The 18,863-nt window shown below is 40.1% G+C and overlaps 1 protein-coding gene across 2 annotated transcripts in view; it reads left to right on the forward strand.

Moving 5' to 3' along the window:
- The first annotated feature begins 3,654 nt into the window (after window positions 1–3,654).
- The window catches only part of furina (furin (paired basic amino acid cleaving enzyme) a), an 82,479-nt gene continuing 67,270 nt past the window's right edge, over window positions 3,655–18,863 (forward strand). The window contains exons 1-2 of one of the 2 annotated variants that reach the window (XM_063476596.1): window positions 3,655–3,999; window positions 11,600–11,917. In XM_063476596.1, coding sequence (XP_063332666.1) covers window positions 11,714–11,917 — 204 coding nt within the window. In that variant the 5' untranslated portion in view covers window positions 3,655–3,999; window positions 11,600–11,713. Of the gene's footprint in view, window positions 4,000–4,027; window positions 4,558–11,599; window positions 11,918–18,863 lie in introns of those variants that run through there. The other variant, XM_063476605.1, reaches the window with a different exon arrangement.

Raw genomic sequence — 18,863 nt, forward strand, 5'->3', positions numbered from 1 at the left:
CTCTTTGCTGCTACTGGGTTGGACTTGCTGCAAATCTGTTGGTTGCACATCCATGATCTGAATCTCCTGTTTCATCACATCCTAAATGTGCTCTACTGAATAGAGATCTGGTCACTGTGGAGGCCGTTTGAGTACAGTGAACTCTTGCCATGTTCAAGGAAGCACTTTGAGATGATTTGAGCTTTGTGACATGGCCCAAAGCGGCCATTAGAAGATGGATAAACTGCAGTCATAAAGGGGTAAGCCTGTGGTGTTTAAACAATGCTCAGCTAGAACTATGGAACCTAAAGTGAGCCAAGAAAATTTTCACCACACCATTACTGTGTCACCAGCAGCCTGAACAGCTGACACAAGGCAGAATCGTTCAATGCGTTCATGCTTTTTACTCCAAATTCTTACCCTACCATTTGAATAATGCAGCAGAAATCAATACTCATTGTACCAGGCAAGGTTTTTCAAATCTTCTATTGTCTAGTTTCAGTGAGCCGGTGTAAATTTGCAGTCTTAGTTTTCGCATCTTAGCTGACAGGATTGGCATGTGGTGTGGTCTTCTGCTGCTGAAACCAATGTGTGCTCTTCTGCACTCATTTGCGTTATACATGAATTATACTTCTGCATCAAATCTAAGTCATAACTTAGGCCATAACCGCAACTTCATTTTAACCCTACACCGCAACCTTCTATGTAACCTGACGTGCACCTCCTGAGAAATGTAACTACATGTCGGGTCAAGGCATTCCACAACAGTCTGAATGGCGTGGAAGGTTGCGTGCAGGGGTAAAAAGAGTTTTTCGGTTACTGCATAACGTAGATTTCCCACAGAAGTCAAAATCAAGCTTTACTGTTGCCTTCCTACCAACTCAAAGCAGTCTGACCTCTGACCTCTTACATCAACAAGGCCTTTTCACCCAAAGAACTGCTGATCTGCTGGATATTTTGTGTGTGGGAAAAATTCCAGTAGATCAGCAGTTTCTGAAATACTCAGACGACCCTGTCTGACACAAACAACCACGCCACATTCAAAGCTTTCTTCTCAATTCTGATGTTCAGTTTCAATTTCACTTTGATCATGTCTATATGCCTTTTCAGTTGCTGCCACATAATTGTGGTGGCAATTAAACAGATGTTAAACAAATGAGGGCGGGGCAGACAATCACAGGAAACAAAAAAATAAAAACAGGAAACAAAGCCAAAAAACAAGACACATGAAAAAACTAACCTTCAAAGTAAAAGAGGCTGTCACCACAAATAGGTAATAGCTAACGCTGAGAATTAAGACTGAAAGAAAACATGATAACAAAGAAAGTGGACCACAGAAGGCACAAGAAGTGGAAACCACAGGGACCACGACAGAGATGAAGCCCACAGACTCTGCCCACCATGATTCTCTTCCCCTATCAATTACCCCGACTATAGCTGCATAATAATAGATTCTCAATCCTGTCAGAATGCTGGCTGCTTCTCAAAAGGTAGCAAGGCACAACTGCACACTATAACACCGGCACTGTGTCAGTGGAAATAGAGCTTTCAGTGCACTTAAAAGATTTTTCCCCCCTACAGCAGGATTTCATTTCATTTTATGAAATGCTGCATATTTGATGGAAGAATCCTTCAATACAGCAGGATATGGCCTTTGAGTGTGCCCAGCTTACCGTCTCTGGACAACAATGCAATCACGTCATTTATGAATCTTGTATAAGCTTTGCAAGACAAACTCAATTTCTTTAATTTCTCTAAACAAACAACAAAAAACAAACAAACAACCAAATACTCTAAAATCTGCAGAATATGTTATTGTTTTAACTTATCAATAAAAATAAATAAATTAAAAAAGAAATAAGGGATAAAAATGAACATTTCTGTTTTTTTATTGTATTACTGAACTGATCACTTTCAGTAAGTCAGTAATTAAAAGATGTAGCCTCAGTTAGCCATTGCTACAACCTTTTAGCTGTCATGATTTCAGACTTTAAAGTCTAAAACCGCAAATTGTCTGAATATTCACTACAATGTGTCAACTTTTAGGAGTGGGTGTGAATGTGAAGTGTGAGTGTCTGTGTTGCCTGTGATGACATGATGATCTCTCTGGGTTTTACCCCTCTTTTTGCCCTGAGTCAGCTGTGATAGGCCCCCAGTGAGCTGAATAAGCACTCATGGAAAATGGGTAGTCAAGGAAACAGGTTTGAGCTGAGGCACCGTTGAATAGTTTAAACTATGCAACAGTTTAACATTTGATGAATGCAATAGCATTTGAAGTGTTTGCTCCATAGACTGTTGCAGGTGGCCTCACTAAATTATTGAAGGATGCTGAAAGAAAGAGGCAAGTGAGAAACTGAACCTAGAGCCCCAAGTTCACTGCTTATCATTTGGTTTCTGATTTAAGAAATGGGCCTGCCCACCGGGACCTGGAGTAGGTTAAAAATCCTGCTTTATGCTGGAGGTGGTTTGATAAACTGGTTCCTGTATTATCTGAAAAATAGTTAATCATTTTTCTTGATATTATGTTAATTTTTTCACATTATTTTTTAGGTAGTGTGTTAATTTATTAAAATGCTCCATTAGACAGTTGACAGAAAATGGAGTGAGAGAGATGAATTAATGACATGCAACCCTGGTGCTGAGTTTGTCCCCATATGGAAGGGAACCAGGCGCTGGCTTCAGGGGCAGCCCACATGGTGCATGCATCTAATTACAGTCGGGTTAAATCTGACACAGAAAAGCAGGGACTAGTCAGTATTATTAACATATGAGTTTTCCATCCATTCATTTACTTCCACTTATCTAATTCAGGGTTAGGTTGGAGCCTACCCCAGCTATCATGGAAGGAGAGGCGGGGTACTCCCTAGCCAAGTCGCCAGTCTGTCCCAAGGGTGACCCACAGAGACAGACAACAATTCACACTCACATTCACATCTACAGCCAATTTAGAATCACCAGTTAACCCAACATGCATGTCTTTGCACTGTGGGGGAAAGCCGGGGTACCTCAAAGGCACACGGAGACCCTCCTACGGTGAGGCGATAGGGGTCCTCCTTGGTCTAAGCCAGTCATTTGCATGCTTTGAGGCAAACCCAGGTGTGCTTTGAGATTCTGTGTAAATGTAAATTTACTATACTGGTATACATCAAAGGGATTGATTGCGAAGAATTTAAACAGAATCAAAGTCCTTTACACTGGAAGGTAATCGGGAGAAAAACCCAATAATCCAACGACTCTGTATGAGATAGCCCTTGTGAAAGTGGCAAGGAAAAACTCCCTTTCAAAAGGAAAAGACCTTGGACAGGACCAGGCTCTGGGAGTGGCAGCATCATGAGATAAAACAAATAAACAAACAAACTATTAGAGTTTGTGTGGAGAAAACTGTAACAAAGGAAATTATAGCCATGAGGCTTGGACCAGATGCTGCAAATGTGCTTTTTAAAACGCATTGAACCTGTTTCAGATAACATATAGGTTGTTTTCCACATATGCCAAAAGGTCATAATCTGCACCGTGACATAAATTATGTTTTTTTTTTTTTTTACCAACCTTTTAAAGGTTAAGGAAGCTGGTAAATTAATAGGCCCAACAGCAGTTTTCTCAACTACAGTAAGCTTTATTGGCATACAGTCACGCACACGTAACAGATTGGCATCCACTGCGTGTTTTTCACTATAATAAATGACCCCTCTAGGAATCAATAGCGTGTTTGGCAGCTGCCGGACACAGCCTCTGTGTCGGCATGAGGGTGCGACGCCGCCTGTGGCCGGCAGGTGGGGCTGTAGCAGCGCCGCAGCTCGGTAGTTTTCCTCTAACGTCTCCGCTACATTCACGGCCGTGACGTATTTCCTGGGGCTTGTACGGACCACTCAGCCACACACCGGAGGGTTATCATGACTATTTATAACCAGCAGTTCGCTGTTATCAGTTTTTTTGCGGTTTCGTCGCGTCGTCGTCGGTTCTAACACCGCGGTGTGAGGCACCAACAAGCCGTGTGGAGCAGGATGTAAACGGCAGCTGGTAAGTTGAGCCGTCGGTAAGTTTCCTGTCTGCTTTAGCTTGTGTCGTTACTTGTTTGGGCTGCCAAGTTTACCGAGCCCTCGGTGTCAGGACCACCGGGTCCGTGACACAGGGCAGAACCGGACGACGTGTTGATGTTTTTTTTTTGTTATCCTGTCAGCTTGTGGGTGTCAGCTTGAAAAAGGGGGAGACCTCTCGCCTATACACACACACACACACACATGCCGAGCTGACGTCGACTGCGCCGCGTCCGGTTTCTGTGGTTGTTCCTGCGGAGTGGAGGAGAAAAAAATCGTGGCGTTCGTGATCCGTGCTGTGAGGAGTAAAATGTGAGGAAATGCTCGGCAGGGGCGGATGAGAGAGGGGAAAAAAAGGGGAGGCACCTGTGAGGCGGAACAGCCCAGCCTACCGCGGCGTCAAGTTTGCGTTAATCGCGGCGCGGTTACAGTTTCAGACATATTTGTCAAGCGCAGGAGTCATCATCGGATCAGCTCCAACCTCCTCTTGCTCCGAGCCAAATTATGACAGCGTGTTGTTGTCACAGACTTAACCTGTGAGGTGAGTTTAAGCGACCGCAAACTCCGCCGTCAGCTGACACACGAAAACCTCTCAACTTTAGCTGGTAAACATCAAAGCGTTTCCCCCCTTTTTTTTCTCGGCATTTAAGGCCCGAGAAAGAAGTTTTTTCCTCCTTCCTGATCTGTACTGCAGTTAATCTCTGCTACCGTCTTCTGAAGGCTAAGTACTTGTTGTTGCCACATGCAGCTTATAGGAACTCTTGTATATCCAGTGAATATGGAGACTGAGACACACAGTTTGCTTTGAGTAATGTCCTGATCAGCTATTGCTGTTATTTTGGCACATGTGAGTAGTTTAAATACTGTTGGGGGTGAAGTTATTAACCTCGCTGTCTGGCCTGCTGTAGTTTACATGCAAGTCTTGTACAGTTTAAGACATAATCTGGATTAGCTTTCCCTGAAAATCTCGTTTGGGGTTTGTGAAATGTGACTGAACATTGAATATTAAGTGTCACACTATATGCTGCACTTATCGTGGGAGCTGACCTGCTTTTGTTGTGCCTCTGTGTTTTCCCCATTATTGTTACACCTACTGATAATTTTACCTCTCTGCTGTGGCAATATAGAGCTGCTCATCGTTATGGATAAACATAAAAACAAGCTGTAAAGCTCCTTGCATGCAGTGACATGTACCACATTACAAAAACACAATGCATGTTGTTTTGAATGCAAGTATTTGATGCTTTATAGATCTGAGCAAGCTTTTCCTTGTCATGCCAGATTTTTAACAGAATTCATCTGTACACTTGGCTCTTTTAAGAAAAATTAAAATGTAGAAAGAGCTCTCGGGATCAGAAAAAATATTACAATGGTGTTTATATGATGCGTTAATGCTGAAATTGCAGCAGGAAGTCTGGAGAAGTAGTTAGATGACAACACTGGAACAAAACGCATGTTCCAGAGGGGGGGAGGGGGGCAGATGAGCAAGTTTTTTTGTGTCGTTTGCAAGCACTAATAGGGCAGGGTGATAATCAATCCTCCAGTAACCCCCAAATAGGTTTAATAATAAAAATTATAGCTCACTCTCAAAAAATGATAGCAAAGCACATGATATTCTGTGACAATGAAGGTTTTGTTTTGTTTTGTTTTTTAACTGGGAACACTGCACTGATGATGTGTTTGGTTATAGTTGTGTGTCTAAGAAGGTGGGATACGCAAAAAATGGGAAAATGGTGAAAACATGCACCCTGGGGATGAATAAAAAGCCACCCCTGCTATTAGAAACCTGCATTCAAGAGCATAAACAATAACAGGAGAGGTTTAGCTTGGATGTTTTTCATTGTACTCCTGGCATGTTGAATGAAAGGGTTTTATACTTGCAGCTGTGCCAGGTTTAGGTTTAACACAGGGCTTGTTCTATAAAGATGCACAGTGGTGGGTTTTTTTTTTTTTTTTTTTAAAAGCACATGTGAACCAGTAGTGGTCCCAAAGCTCTTCTCCTTTCTCTTCAATAATACAGGTATCTATTTCAAAAGCAGGCTTCATCTTGAATTCTTTAGTTCTTCAGTGGAAATCTGTGACAGGAAGAAGTTAACACTGCAGTTACACTTCTCAAAATGCCATGAATTCTGTTTTCCTGCTTTATTCAGCAGTGAAACCTGTGTGTCATCCAGAGGCTTTCCTCAGCACATGGAAGGATAGAAACACGAATATTCTGCTGGTTCAGTCGGCTTCTTTTAAAAGGTTACTCTTAAGTATCTGGGGGAAAAGGGAGAGGGGAATAATCCTACCTCTGTCTCTAACAGGGGTAGGATAACCTATTAAGAGGTTATTTATAAATGCATTTTAGAAAAACGATCATTGTAAAGCTGATTGGTTTTTGCTCAGCACCATTTAGAACAGCTGATTAATCAAAATGTTTTTAAAAAGTAAACGCGTGAGAAACTCCTTTCAACCATGTTCGAGATGTTGAGAATGCATATTGTGATAGTATTTTATTTTTATTTTTTTAAACCGGAGGGTACTCTGCAACTTCCTGTTGGCAACATGGGTTTGGAACGCAACAACCAGCTGATCTTAGCAGAGCTGTAAACAAGTAAATGCATAACAAATGTTAAGAAAATCTGTTTCTTTGTGTTTCTGAAAGGAGGGAAAAATGTTGTCTGACATATTGGAACGTCAGATTTTGAAATTGCCAAATACTGCTAATGATACTAGGGGTGGGTGATATAGCCTCAAAATTATAACATGATATTTAAATGAAATTTGCAATAATGGTATTTATAAAGATGTATGAAAAACAGTGAAAGTGTTATTGGTGGTTGCAGCTTGCAGGCAACAGCATTTATTAGTGGGAACAAAATGAAGGGTAGTTTCCGATGACAGACTGCCTAATTCGAAATGTGCATCTGTTGTCACAGGGTGCCACCAGCAGTAGGAGCATTATAGTACAACAACAGTGACACATTAAAAGTCAAATGAAAGCATACAAGTAGGCTACGTAATGTTTTACCTGGAAATTTTAAGTAACGCTTTTATTTTTAGCAGTCATTTCCATCCAGGCGAGTGTTTGGCTCAGTCATTTGTGACTGGGTTGCACGCCACCAGGTGCTCGTATCTCCTCTTTGCATGCCTTCATATCCTGGTTGTACTCACTGGTGTGTTTTTTGCCACAAGCGGTTAAACAAGTTTATTTGCACTTTTGGCTAGAACAGTGCTCTTGCATATGTATGAAAGAAAAAAATTTCTGGGGTTGTTGTTGGGCACACTAGGCTATATAAACGTGTGGCATCATAACATGTTAATTGATTGGAATTACCAGATTGTCCCTGAGGATTCTAATCTACACATTTAGAAACGCTGTGGTTTACCGTAGACGTCCAAGAACTGCTGACTTGTGCTTGTAGACAGTTTAAAGAAGTAGAAGTTGATGGTTTGTAGTATCCTGGATGCGAACGCTTGCTGTGGTGCACTGGGGTTCTCCGTTTCACACTGGAGAATATTTTTGGCTTGAGCACTCCACTTCTCCAGTAATCTCTTGCAATATTTAGCAGAGAGCACTAATTAAATTTTTATTATGTTGTTCGTAGCATTTTCATGATTCAACTTATCAGTATTGTTATTGTCATTTCATCACTCTGCTACACACACAGATTATTATCTTCAGAACCCTCTGGAGGCTCTTTGAGTCCTCCAATGGAGAAATATTGATTTTTGTGTATGTCACAATGTGCGAGAGAATCCTAATTGCCAGATATTTGAATTTCTCAAAGGGTCATATGGGCTAAATGCATTTGAGTTCATTTTTATCTCATTAAAATGTAAACAATAAACCGATGAGGTGTAAACTGTTTTCCTTTCTAAATTGTCCTGATGAGATCGGTAATGAGGGCGGTATTATCCTTTGAGTTTAATGATACTTGGCTAATTATAATATGGTGCAGGTTTTTTCTGTAATAACCTGTGTTATCGCAGTCTGACATATGGTATCATTTACCGTGGTAACACTAAAGACCTCGCAGCCCAGCGGTCGGCTTCGTCTTTGTCTCTCGCAGACTGTAAAGTAGTTGAGTGGTTGTTGGGCCACGGTATGTGGGTTTTCCAAGCTGACGTTGGAGACACTGAGTGGTTGAGCACTGAGGTGAGGTCACAGGCAAATGTGCTTTAAAGAAGGTGCGTGTCAAACCAAACAGAGCACAGGGATCGGCCACTCGCTGATACTTACTGCATTACAGGAAAGAAGACAAAGTTAAGTGAGTTATGCTGTCATATTAGTCTGTAATACTTTGAGTGCTTGACTCATTTTAATTAGAAAAATGTGATCATTTTAACCTAATTTTAATACTTATGCAAATATTTGTTTAAGTAGCTGTAACCTTTGAGCTTTTCAGAAGGATGTAAAATCCACACAGGAGCAAACTCTTGTGTGTTTATTTCAGTACAAATTGAGTGGGCAATGAAAAGGTAAACGTGTAATTAATATGGCGTGTTCGATTAATTTTTTAATTTAGCTAGATATTTCTGTGTTTGTAAAACAGGCTTATCTGAACAGAGAGAGGGAATTAACAGGCGATGGAGGGATTTGGATGTTTTTGAGATGTATTTCTGACACCTGATTTGTTCTGCTCGCTTTCTTATACATGTCGCTTTTTATTTATAGTTGTTTCTGATGTGAAGGGATTTATGCAATGAAAATCTACTCTTGAAACGTCCTGACATAGATTAGCAGCTTGACATGTCAGCCACAGCCGGGCTGACCTGTTTGCTTGCTTTTTGCTAATGATGTGACCTGTAGCTTCACAACACACTGAACAAAGTCGGACCTAGTAAAGGGATGAGTAAATGTCTGGACTCTGTCTGATGTACACTTTTAAGTCCTCACCTCATGCAGCCTGTCAGTTCTACATGTGCAGTATTTATTCCAGATAACAAGGAGCTTTTAAAAGGTAGATGTTGTTAATTCAAGTGAGTTGGCATACTCTGCATTAACCTGGTATTTGTGTTAGGCAATAAAGTTACCAAAGACATTTTGTTACAGTGTATAGCATCTGACAACAAAAGATAAAGATGTTTTGACACATATGCAGAAGAGGAGCTTATGCCAGGAGACTTCCTCTGTGCTTCTGAGCAATAAGCTCCACCACTGGAGCAATAGTACAGCCACCATTGTTCTAGAAACTTTAATACTGAAGTGATGGAGATCTACCACATATTTTTCTTTCTTTCTTTTTTTTTAACATCATGGTTGATATAAACCTAACAAAAACAAAATCACACTGAAAGTTGCACATTTAGGACAAATTGCTGTTAGAGGTATTTTGACATTTGACAGTGCAGAGGTTCCTGGGAAGCAGCCTTGAACTGTGAGTGTTCAGCAGAATATCAGCTTTTGATTGGGTGTTTATTTACTTCCACCAAGGAGGTCATAATCGATTTGATTTTGTTTGTTTATTGGTTAGTTTTCTCAGGCTTACTCACAGTGTTACTAAAAGGTTTGACTTTCCCGAATTACAAGTGATTAAACTTTGGTGTCGATGCAGGTCATGTTCCAGGAATTTTGGAAGGACTCTGTGTTAAATCAGAAACCCAGAAGACATTGTCTTGATGTTCTAATGAAGAAAATGTAACAAACTAATCTGGATCCAGATGTCTTTCCTTATCTCAAGGCATGGACAGAAGTATCAGGCTGTTCTTGATGGCTCATGTATCAAGTTCTAAGTGATACGAGATGTGGCCAAAGCATGATGGGTAGGATAGTAGGGTCACAGTCATAAAATTGTCTAAATTTGTAATTGAACTTGTGATATGAATGCAACCAAATGAAAAAGCTTTAGAGCACACAAAGTTTGGTCACTTATCTGTTGATTAATGTTTTGGGTTTTTTGTTTTTTTTGGTGTAAAATCCTGGAATTCTAAGAGAAGTTGCCAACCAGTGTCAGGCCACTTGAGCTGATTTGGACATCTGCCTTGGATGTCTCGCAAGTGAGATATTTTTGACATGTCCAGCTGAAACAAGACCCGGAACTTGATGGAGAAATTATGTTGTCTCTTGCCTGGCTTGGGAATGCTGCAGTTTCCTCCTGGGAAGAAATGGAGGAAAAAAGTTGAGGACAGGGATGAAACATTCCTACTTAGATTGCTTCCTACTGCATCTCAAACCTAGATAAGCAACGTGTGTGTGTGTGTGTGTGTGTGTGTGTAGATAATGTAAATATATGTAATATTCATATAGTAAAGATGTTTGTTTTGTGTGCTGTTGCTGTGATGAATGGATTGGTGGGATATTTTTAATCTGTGTCTTTGGTAACACTGTACACTAAAAGTGACTCCAAGTTCACAGCTAAATTTTCCTTCCACTTCTTAACACATCATTCGTGCCTCACAACAAACTGCTCAGGGAAATCTCGAAGCGCTTGTTTGTTCATTTGGAGTGAGAGTTAATTTCAAGTCTTTTCATTTGTCAAATTGCTAACACAGAGGCTGTAACACCTGCGACAGGATGGAAAGCGCCGTCCCACAGCAGAACAGATGCGATGAAAAGGCCGAATGGAAGCACTTTATTTAGTGCAGCATAGTGAGCTTAAGATTACAACAGAGTTAGCACTTTGGATAATGGTCTCAACAGCCACAGCTGACCTTGACTCTAAACAACAGCTCAGACGCAAAATTGTATCAGCAAACAATCACCGCAAGCTGAGATCTCTCGGCTCGCACTGGCTGCTGTGGTTTGATAAGATAAATTGCTTTGTCTCATTCATAAGATTGTGTTAGATGTTTTCCAATGAGTGGCTGATAACACATCAGTCAGCATTTTACAAAGAAATGGCATCACTCAAATCGGAAACTTTTTTTCCCCCCCCTCTAACACTTGATGTTCTGTCCTTGGCCTCAGCCATTCGGTGGCTGCCGCAGCTACCTTCAGGCATTCAAACTCCTCCCTCAAGCCGATCCTGCACCTCATACCAAAACTGCCTCTGCTGTGATTCCCCCAGCATCCAGGGCGTAGTCTAGCTTTCCAACCACACTTCTCCACCTCTGCTGCCAACTCAGTATACCTCAGCATTTTTTTTTTTTTTTTTTTTGTAAACGGCATCTACTGTATCCTCCCAAGAGAGCGTGAACACCAAAATTTGCCACTGCGTGTCTGACCGCAACATCATTTTGGGGCTGGGCGTCCGGCTCTTCCTGTGGGATTATCAAATGGCTGTGTTTAGCTGGGCTGCAACGTGCGTGGTCAGAACTCCTGTTGGGGTGGATGAACAAAACAGATTAACATATTTAATGTGGTCAGTTTTCTTTGCAATACCTCTGCAGTCACTTTACAGATTTTAAATTACACTGTAAACTTCCACACCAAGCCTATTTCTTTCTTGTTCCCCTTTATTTGGTGGATTGAGGAACATAAAGGAAGACGATAAGGTTAAAATTAAACTGTTTACTTTCCCCCCTTTCCCTTGCGTGTGTTTGTTCTTGTGTTCTGTGGAAATTTGATTTGTGTATCTTTAAATCTTTGGTTAGTTTAAAACCTTACGGTATCTTGTTTTAATACTGTACCTTTTGTTATTTTTGCCTTTTCTTTTCAGGTGATTTGTGACTTTCCTTTTCTCTGACGCTCCGTGCACCTGCATGTACTGTGAGCAGCCCCGGCCTGTTGGAGAGGCGCTGTGCTCAGTGACTGTGCTGCACTAGGGGAACCCATGGCTACTGGCCATCCATCTCCCTCCGTAGGCCGCAGGTTCAGGCTGCTGGAGTTGCTGCTTGTGCCTCTGTTGGTGTTGCTGTTTTGTGGACCGGTACAAGGTCAGAAGGTCTACACCAACACATGGGCTGTCCACATACCTGGAGGTCAGGAGGAGGCTGATCAAATTGCTAGCAAACATGGATTCATCAACTATGGACACGTAAGTAATAAGTTGCATTTTCTTTTTCTTTTCCTGCATTTGCTGTTGCATTGTTTTCATATCGGAGTGTTAAAGACCTGAAGTACTCTTGATTAGGGGCTATAAACAGTTCATATGAAATTTAAACAAACCTCAATTTGACTATCTAAATATAGGGCTTATCTAATTCCTGAAGAAAGAAGGTGGGTTTGCAGCCATGAACACAGTTTGCCCTTGTTATGTCTAATTTCTGATTTGGTAAATTCTGTTATTATATTCTCTAAACATTTATGAAATCATTTATTAGAGTTTCTTGATGATTATTTTTAAAGCCATTGTTTTCTGGCTTGCTGTTGCCTCAGCAGTCTGAGAGCAAACTTTGTCATCGGAAGACAAGCACTCTGATTTCTTCACATTGTTGATGTTTCCAGTTAAAACCGGTTTTCTGTTCTTTGGCCCACTGTGTGACTGTATTGTTATGGTGTGATGGAAGCATTATGTATTACCTGTCCTGCCAGTGCTTTTTTTTTTTTTTTTTTTTTTTTTTTTTTTTTTTTTTTTTTTACATGATCATTGTTATGAGACGGGTTCTACAAGAAGCAGGAATTTCTTCCAAGAAATCTGATTTTTAAAAAGTCTTAAAAAAAAAAAAAAATTCAGCCCTGATTGTTTGTCATTTTGATTGCGTTTATGTTATAGTTTTGTTTTTCTTAGAGCTAGGTAGTGAGCTAGTTCAGACTGTAGGCTAAAACTGCAGTATACAAACATACAAACCTCGCCTAAAGCAGGAAACGCCTCATAACTTCTATAGTTTTTATTGATGACGATATTAAAGAATCTAAGTAAAAAAGACAAAGGTGAAAACACTGAATAATGAGCAGATTTTTGTGCATATTCCTAAACTTGGTACTGATCTTTTTTTTTTTTTTTGAACTGCTTTCAATATGCGAAAGCTTTAAAATGAAGATTTTACAATGCCCGTAGTTTTCAAACTCAGAAGATATGGCCAGCAACTTACAGATAATTATTTCCTGTAATCTTCAGGCACTTTTTATGACTTCCTGTTTGGACTCGATGGAAACCAATTAACAAAGTTATCCTTTAACTCCATCATACCCTCCCCTTGCAAAGGAAAAAGAGGAGAAAGGTTAATTTAGTCTTTCAGCATGAAGGAGTGTTTTCTTTGTCTTGACTACTGTTCAAAAGCTGAATTGTTGTCATGTATCGGTGATTAACAGCTAACCCAATGGGAGGGGAAAAAATGGCTCAACAGGTGTCACACTGGAGTAATAAGCTTTAAAGTCAACATAGAGCCAGTACCCATGTATGAAATAAAACCACAGATGTAATACTGCAGCTTGTGAAAAGCATCTAAATAAATAAATAACCTCCTTTTAAATTGTTTTATACGTCTGTATGGAATAGTAATGAGTCCCTATAAAGTTTTTATTATTTCTTCTCTGAAAGGAAATGTGACCAACATGTCTCGGGGAAATGGATTTTTCAAGCTTCAAAATTGGTTTGTTCTGTATGAAACAATCATAACAAGTAACTTTAAGTATATGTGACAGAGCTGTGTTACGTTGGATCTATGTTTCACCCCAAGAAAGTGAAAACTAGTGGATATATTTGTAAAATAAACATTATTTAATTAGACTGGGAAATGGTTAAGTTGTTGGTGAGTGTTAAACACTCACCAACAACTCAAATCAATTCAAATTATACATGTAAATAACACTTTTTTTTGCAATGTTGCATAAATTTTAATAAAGTTTCACATGATTTTAAAAACACTAACGAACTGACAGAGTTGGGACTGAGGTAAGCTCGTAGGTAGTGACCCATTTGTTCCCTTTTTAAATGCCAGTGTGCATTTGTATTACTTTTGTTTTTAAAAATGTTAATTTAGACTGGTTTAGAAAATGATTGAGGAACAAGCAGATGTTTCAGTCCGTGTAGCCTCACCTCGTTTTCAGGGAACAATATTCCGCACTGCACCATATGGTATTACTGGTCGTGACTAGGAATGTTATTTGCGCTCTGAATCACAGCATGAAGACTAGTGAGTAATCCTACACATTTAATCCTTTAACTATGTATTGGCTGTGAATAACAAGAAACCCAGACAAAGCAATTACACCCGTGTAGTTACAAAACTGCACCCTGGAGATGAGGTTCTGCATGGTTCGGCCTGTCTCAGCAACTTAAAAGATTTTATGATGTTTTATGGAAGGAAAATGGACCGTTTTGTCTGACCAGAGCTAGATTGATGAGGTAGTCTTGACGCAGCATCTAAGACAGGAAAAAAGGCAGAGTGTGGGTCTGTCTAACAAAGCAGGCTTAATAAAGTTAGCTGGAAAGATGCTGAGTAAAGCCTTGAGGTCTCTGAAGTCTGAAACATGAACTGAATGAAAAACAGATGTTCCAGGTTTTCACTTAAACCAGTTATCCCTCTTATTAAACCTCCCCCCCCCCCCCCCCCCCCCTTTTTTTTTTCTAAAGTTCGATCCACGACATGGTATGCATGTTTGGTGTTTTTGAGAATAGGTGAGTAAATACAGCCCAACATTAGATCCACTATCCTGCTTAAAAAAGGCATCAGCCCTGACCTCGTACATGTTCTGCAGGAAGAACTATGGCAGCCATCTTATGCTGCTAAGGAATTCCACCATTACCTGTGTCCTAATGTGCACATGCTGGGCTGCTGGCATCCTATGAAAACCTGGGTTTGATTTATCAAAGAGAAATTCACAAGACGGATTACCGATCGTTACCAACATTAACTTCCTCTGTGTGCACTCAAGGTTAGTGTGGAAAGGACACAAAAAATGAATGATAATCTTTTTTCTAATGATTTTGTCTTACCAAAGATGCAGCAGGCACTCAGTTTATTAAAGCAGTGAATACATTGCCAGAACTGTGTTTTGGTTTTAAGGGACTGGGTGGAAATGCCAATCTGCTTTTTGTTCTAGAAGTCTGTGGTTCAAACGTCTTTTGGGTATTTTGAGCTGTTTGACACACAGAGACAAAGACATTTATGGATTTGTAAAACCGATGAGATGTTTTCACAGATGTCTTTTATTAAATCAATAGAACAGTTGGTGGTGAAAATGATCCCCCATTGGAGCTCTAATTGAATTGACCGTTTTAGGCACAGGCTTCAGGAGACATCCAGTTGCATATGAAACCTTAAGAGTAAATGACATGAAACGCCCACATCTGTTCAGTCCTTGGCATTTTGCTGATGATCTTTGAAAGGTTAGCTATAACCATAAGTGATAACTAAAATAAAGACGCGCTCATGCTCTGCGCTGCCCCGACGGCATAACATCACTGCTCATTGATTAAAATGAAGTCGTTCCTTCAGAGATGGAAACAAACAAATCTGTTTGCCGCTTCTGCCTACAGCTGATGGGAAGTGAGAGTTGCTGTGTGAGCGATGTGTGGCCAGGCGTGGCGTGTGTGAGCAGCGGGGCTGTGCGTGTGGCTCGGTGTGTGCAGGTGTTCAAATTAAGCAGGGGAGCTGGAGGGGAGGATCAAAGACTGCAGCTGGGCAGGTTTTATAGCGCTGATGATGGTTGTTTTTATTTCGCCTTCACTCATGCTGCTCGCTCTATGGCATCCATACAACCTCTCCCTTAACCAACCCACAATTTTTATGTGACACGAGAGCATGTTCTCATGAAGGTGTCTGCATTAATTGCAGTTTATAGGTTAAAATTACCCATCAGTCCAACAGCCATCATTAGATATATGATGGCTGCGTGTCCCATCCTGATCCTGTAAATTAGACGATATGGGCGAAAATTGGGACAAAAAAAAATCCTTCACATTAAAAGCTGGGGATAACGTGGTTGGCAGGAACGTCTGCTAATCAGAAGGTTAGTGATTCGAACCACACTCATTTAGGTCACATGCTGACGTCTCTTTGGACAAGATGCTGAACCCAGAGCGCCATTGTGGTTGTGTAAGATTATCCCGTTTTTCACATATGGGTTACTTCATATACTGTTCAATTTTCAGGATGCACAACCTAGAACATTGGGTTATTTCAGATAATGATGCTCGCTAGCAGTAGGCAGCTAGCTTCTTGTGGATTTCTTATGAGTCTTGACAGTTTAATGGAAACTTCCACAGTGGTGCTTTGTAAGTTAAAAGGTAAGACAATGTCAGGTCTCCACTGTTTAGATTTGCTAATCATACTATTAAGAATCTAGAGCAACATCTGCGTATAACTCTTTCAATACAACAAAAAGGAATGGTAAATGGACTGGTTCTTATATAGCTCTTTTCTGCTCTACCTGAGCACTCAAAGCACTTTATGCAATGTGTCCCATTCATAAGTACTTTTTTTTTTCTCTTTCTAGTGCTTTCTATCTAACATTCACACTCTGATAGTTGCATCGGAGAGCAACTTGGGGTTAGTTTCCAGGGATCAAACCAACAACCTTCCGATTAGTAGATGGCCTGCTCTACCACTTGAGCTACAGCCACCCAAGGAGGCCTCATCTTCAGACGGTTACCCTGTACAAGTCTGTAATTCACTGACATGTTCAAGAGAGGCAGAGAAGTAAATTGGCAAAATAAAACCCACCAATGATGGACATGTCCAAACTCTGATGTGCCTAGTGGACCAAACCCTGGGCGAAGACATTTCTGTAAACAAAAAGATAAAGAACAAATCGTACACGATGCATTGCACAAGTCGGGTAGATAAGTTTGAGATAATTTTGCTCGATGAGCGATTCGTTTTGATGTGGTGCAACTCCATGCTGTGAACTGCAGAATCAGCTGACTTCAGTGCATTATGTGTCTTTATATGCCAGTTGGCGTTATGACTGCAGCTACTGAGTACTTTTCCTTTTGAGTAATCTATGTGTCATCTGTTGTTCTGTAGATCAGGGGATTCACAGGCAACAAAAGTCTAGCTGGCTGACCAGAAGCAGTGAGTCAGGGATATGTTTTTTTTGTTTGTTTGTTTTTTAAAGTGGTAATGGATATTTAACTTTAATTTGACATTTTCTCATTCAGTTTTTAGTATTTGTATTGGGGCTGCTGAATCAGAATCGCAGTGCCATAAAATCAGTTGGTTTTTTTTAAAATGCTTTTTTATATATGTATAATTTTTGTTGTTGTTGTTGTTTGGTCTCCTCTTTTTTTTTTTTTTTTTTTTTTTTTTTTTTTTTTTTTGTTAAGACAACAATATCCACCCAGTTGGTGCAACTCGTCAGTCTTTCTTTGCTGGTGCTAGTACTTTAAGTCGTGTTGAAGGTAAACTTCACTTGAAGTCCAGTTTGTTTTTCTTTACTTCAAATCAATCAAACCGAGCCAGAAACTGTGAGAGTCGAGCTGGTTGTTTTACGGTGCAGAAACTTGAAAGCTGCCATCAAGCTGTTGTCTGATGGCAGCAAATCATGTAAAACTCTTGACACACTAAGTGCACAAACTGTCACAACTGAGCTATACTCCCTCTATGTGCTACCCCTTACTTGGCTGCCTTTATAAGTCTTTCTTTTTTCTCATCCTCCCTTGATTGTTAAAGGCAAAGACATTCCTGTAAACGTGCCTCAAATTAACCAGACTATCTCTTTTAAAAGCAAAGGGTTGCTCTGACCAAGTGGTCTGCAAATAGATTACGCCTCTCACTTTGACATTACGTCAAGATTATAGGGTCATTTAAGAATAAGGAGAATAATTAAAACTAAGTAAAAGTAATAAAATTAGGAAACTGCTGACTCACACTGTGGCAAATGGGTATTAACTGCCAACTTGCGTCTCCGGATGGTTATTTTACATTTTAAAGACCCAGTTTCTTGCCCAGATCGTCAGACTTGCGTTGCAGTTTTTCAAGAGGACCTTAAATTTTCGTGGCACATCTGTTTCAATTGCTCCTCCATTATGCTGGTATTTAAATAAATGGTCAAATGGGATTAGGGGAATTGCTGTTGGTGGTAAGATGTGATTTGATAAGGACTGACACAATGTTAAAAATCATTATAGTGTGATCAGTGAATGGGATCAGATGGAATAAGATCAAAGGCATAATTGAAAATGCAGCAACATAGTCATAATTTCTCATTTTATCAGCTGAAACCAGTGCTGTACATATTTTATTTTTTTAAATGACGTGTTTTTTTTTAACATTGTGCATTTCTGCTGTCATCTTGTTCCCTCACTGACGGTGTGGTTTAAAGTCTCAATATTTAACTAGTTTCTGAAAATGTTGCAGGTCAACCTTGCGCTTTCTTTTATTGAAGAATCATGCTGCTTGTACTCGTGAGGTATTTATGTAACGCTGTGTCTTGGAATTACTAAAGAATGGGGAAGTTGGCATGTCATCATTTTTAACTTGTGCTTCCTTGGAAGTCTTAGAAGTTAACACAGTAGTGTTGCTTTTACTTGCAAATAGCTTGTGTCAGTAGAACCTTTTTCTGCTTCCTTCTGCTCCTGGATTGTGAAAGATACTAGTGTTTGTTAATATGGAAAAAAAAAAAAAATAATAATAATTTAAAGTAATTAAAATGTTTCCTTGGTATTGGTAAGTTTTTCCTCCTTTGATTATTCATAAACAGAGGTGGAAGGAAAAGGATAATGAATCAATAGCTCATTTATTCCTGCACTCACTTCAAAGCCAAAGTCCTCAGAAGCCTGTCACTTCCCTTCTTGTGAGCAGTGGTTTTATGTTGCTGCTGGTGGATAAAAACGCCTGTGTTCTTGATGCTGATCTATTTAGAGACCAACTGCCCTCCTAGCTTGTTCTGCTGGTCTACCCCAGGGCTTTGCTTGTAAGAGAGGATTGTTTCTGTATAGTGCTCACACTGTACTCCATGGCACCATCTTGGCCCGTTTCTGTTGTGTAATGTGCTCATTTCTTCCTCCTTTTTGAAGTGGTAAGACCCCCCCCTCCCCCCCGCCTTTTTTTTTTTTTTTTTAAAGATGATTAATATTCTGTCCAGCACAAGATTAA

This window comes from Pelmatolapia mariae, linkage group LG1 (genome assembly GCF_036321145.2).
Source record: "Pelmatolapia mariae isolate MD_Pm_ZW linkage group LG1, Pm_UMD_F_2, whole genome shotgun sequence".
Taxonomy (NCBI): domain Eukaryota; kingdom Metazoa; phylum Chordata; class Actinopteri; order Cichliformes; family Cichlidae; genus Pelmatolapia; species Pelmatolapia mariae.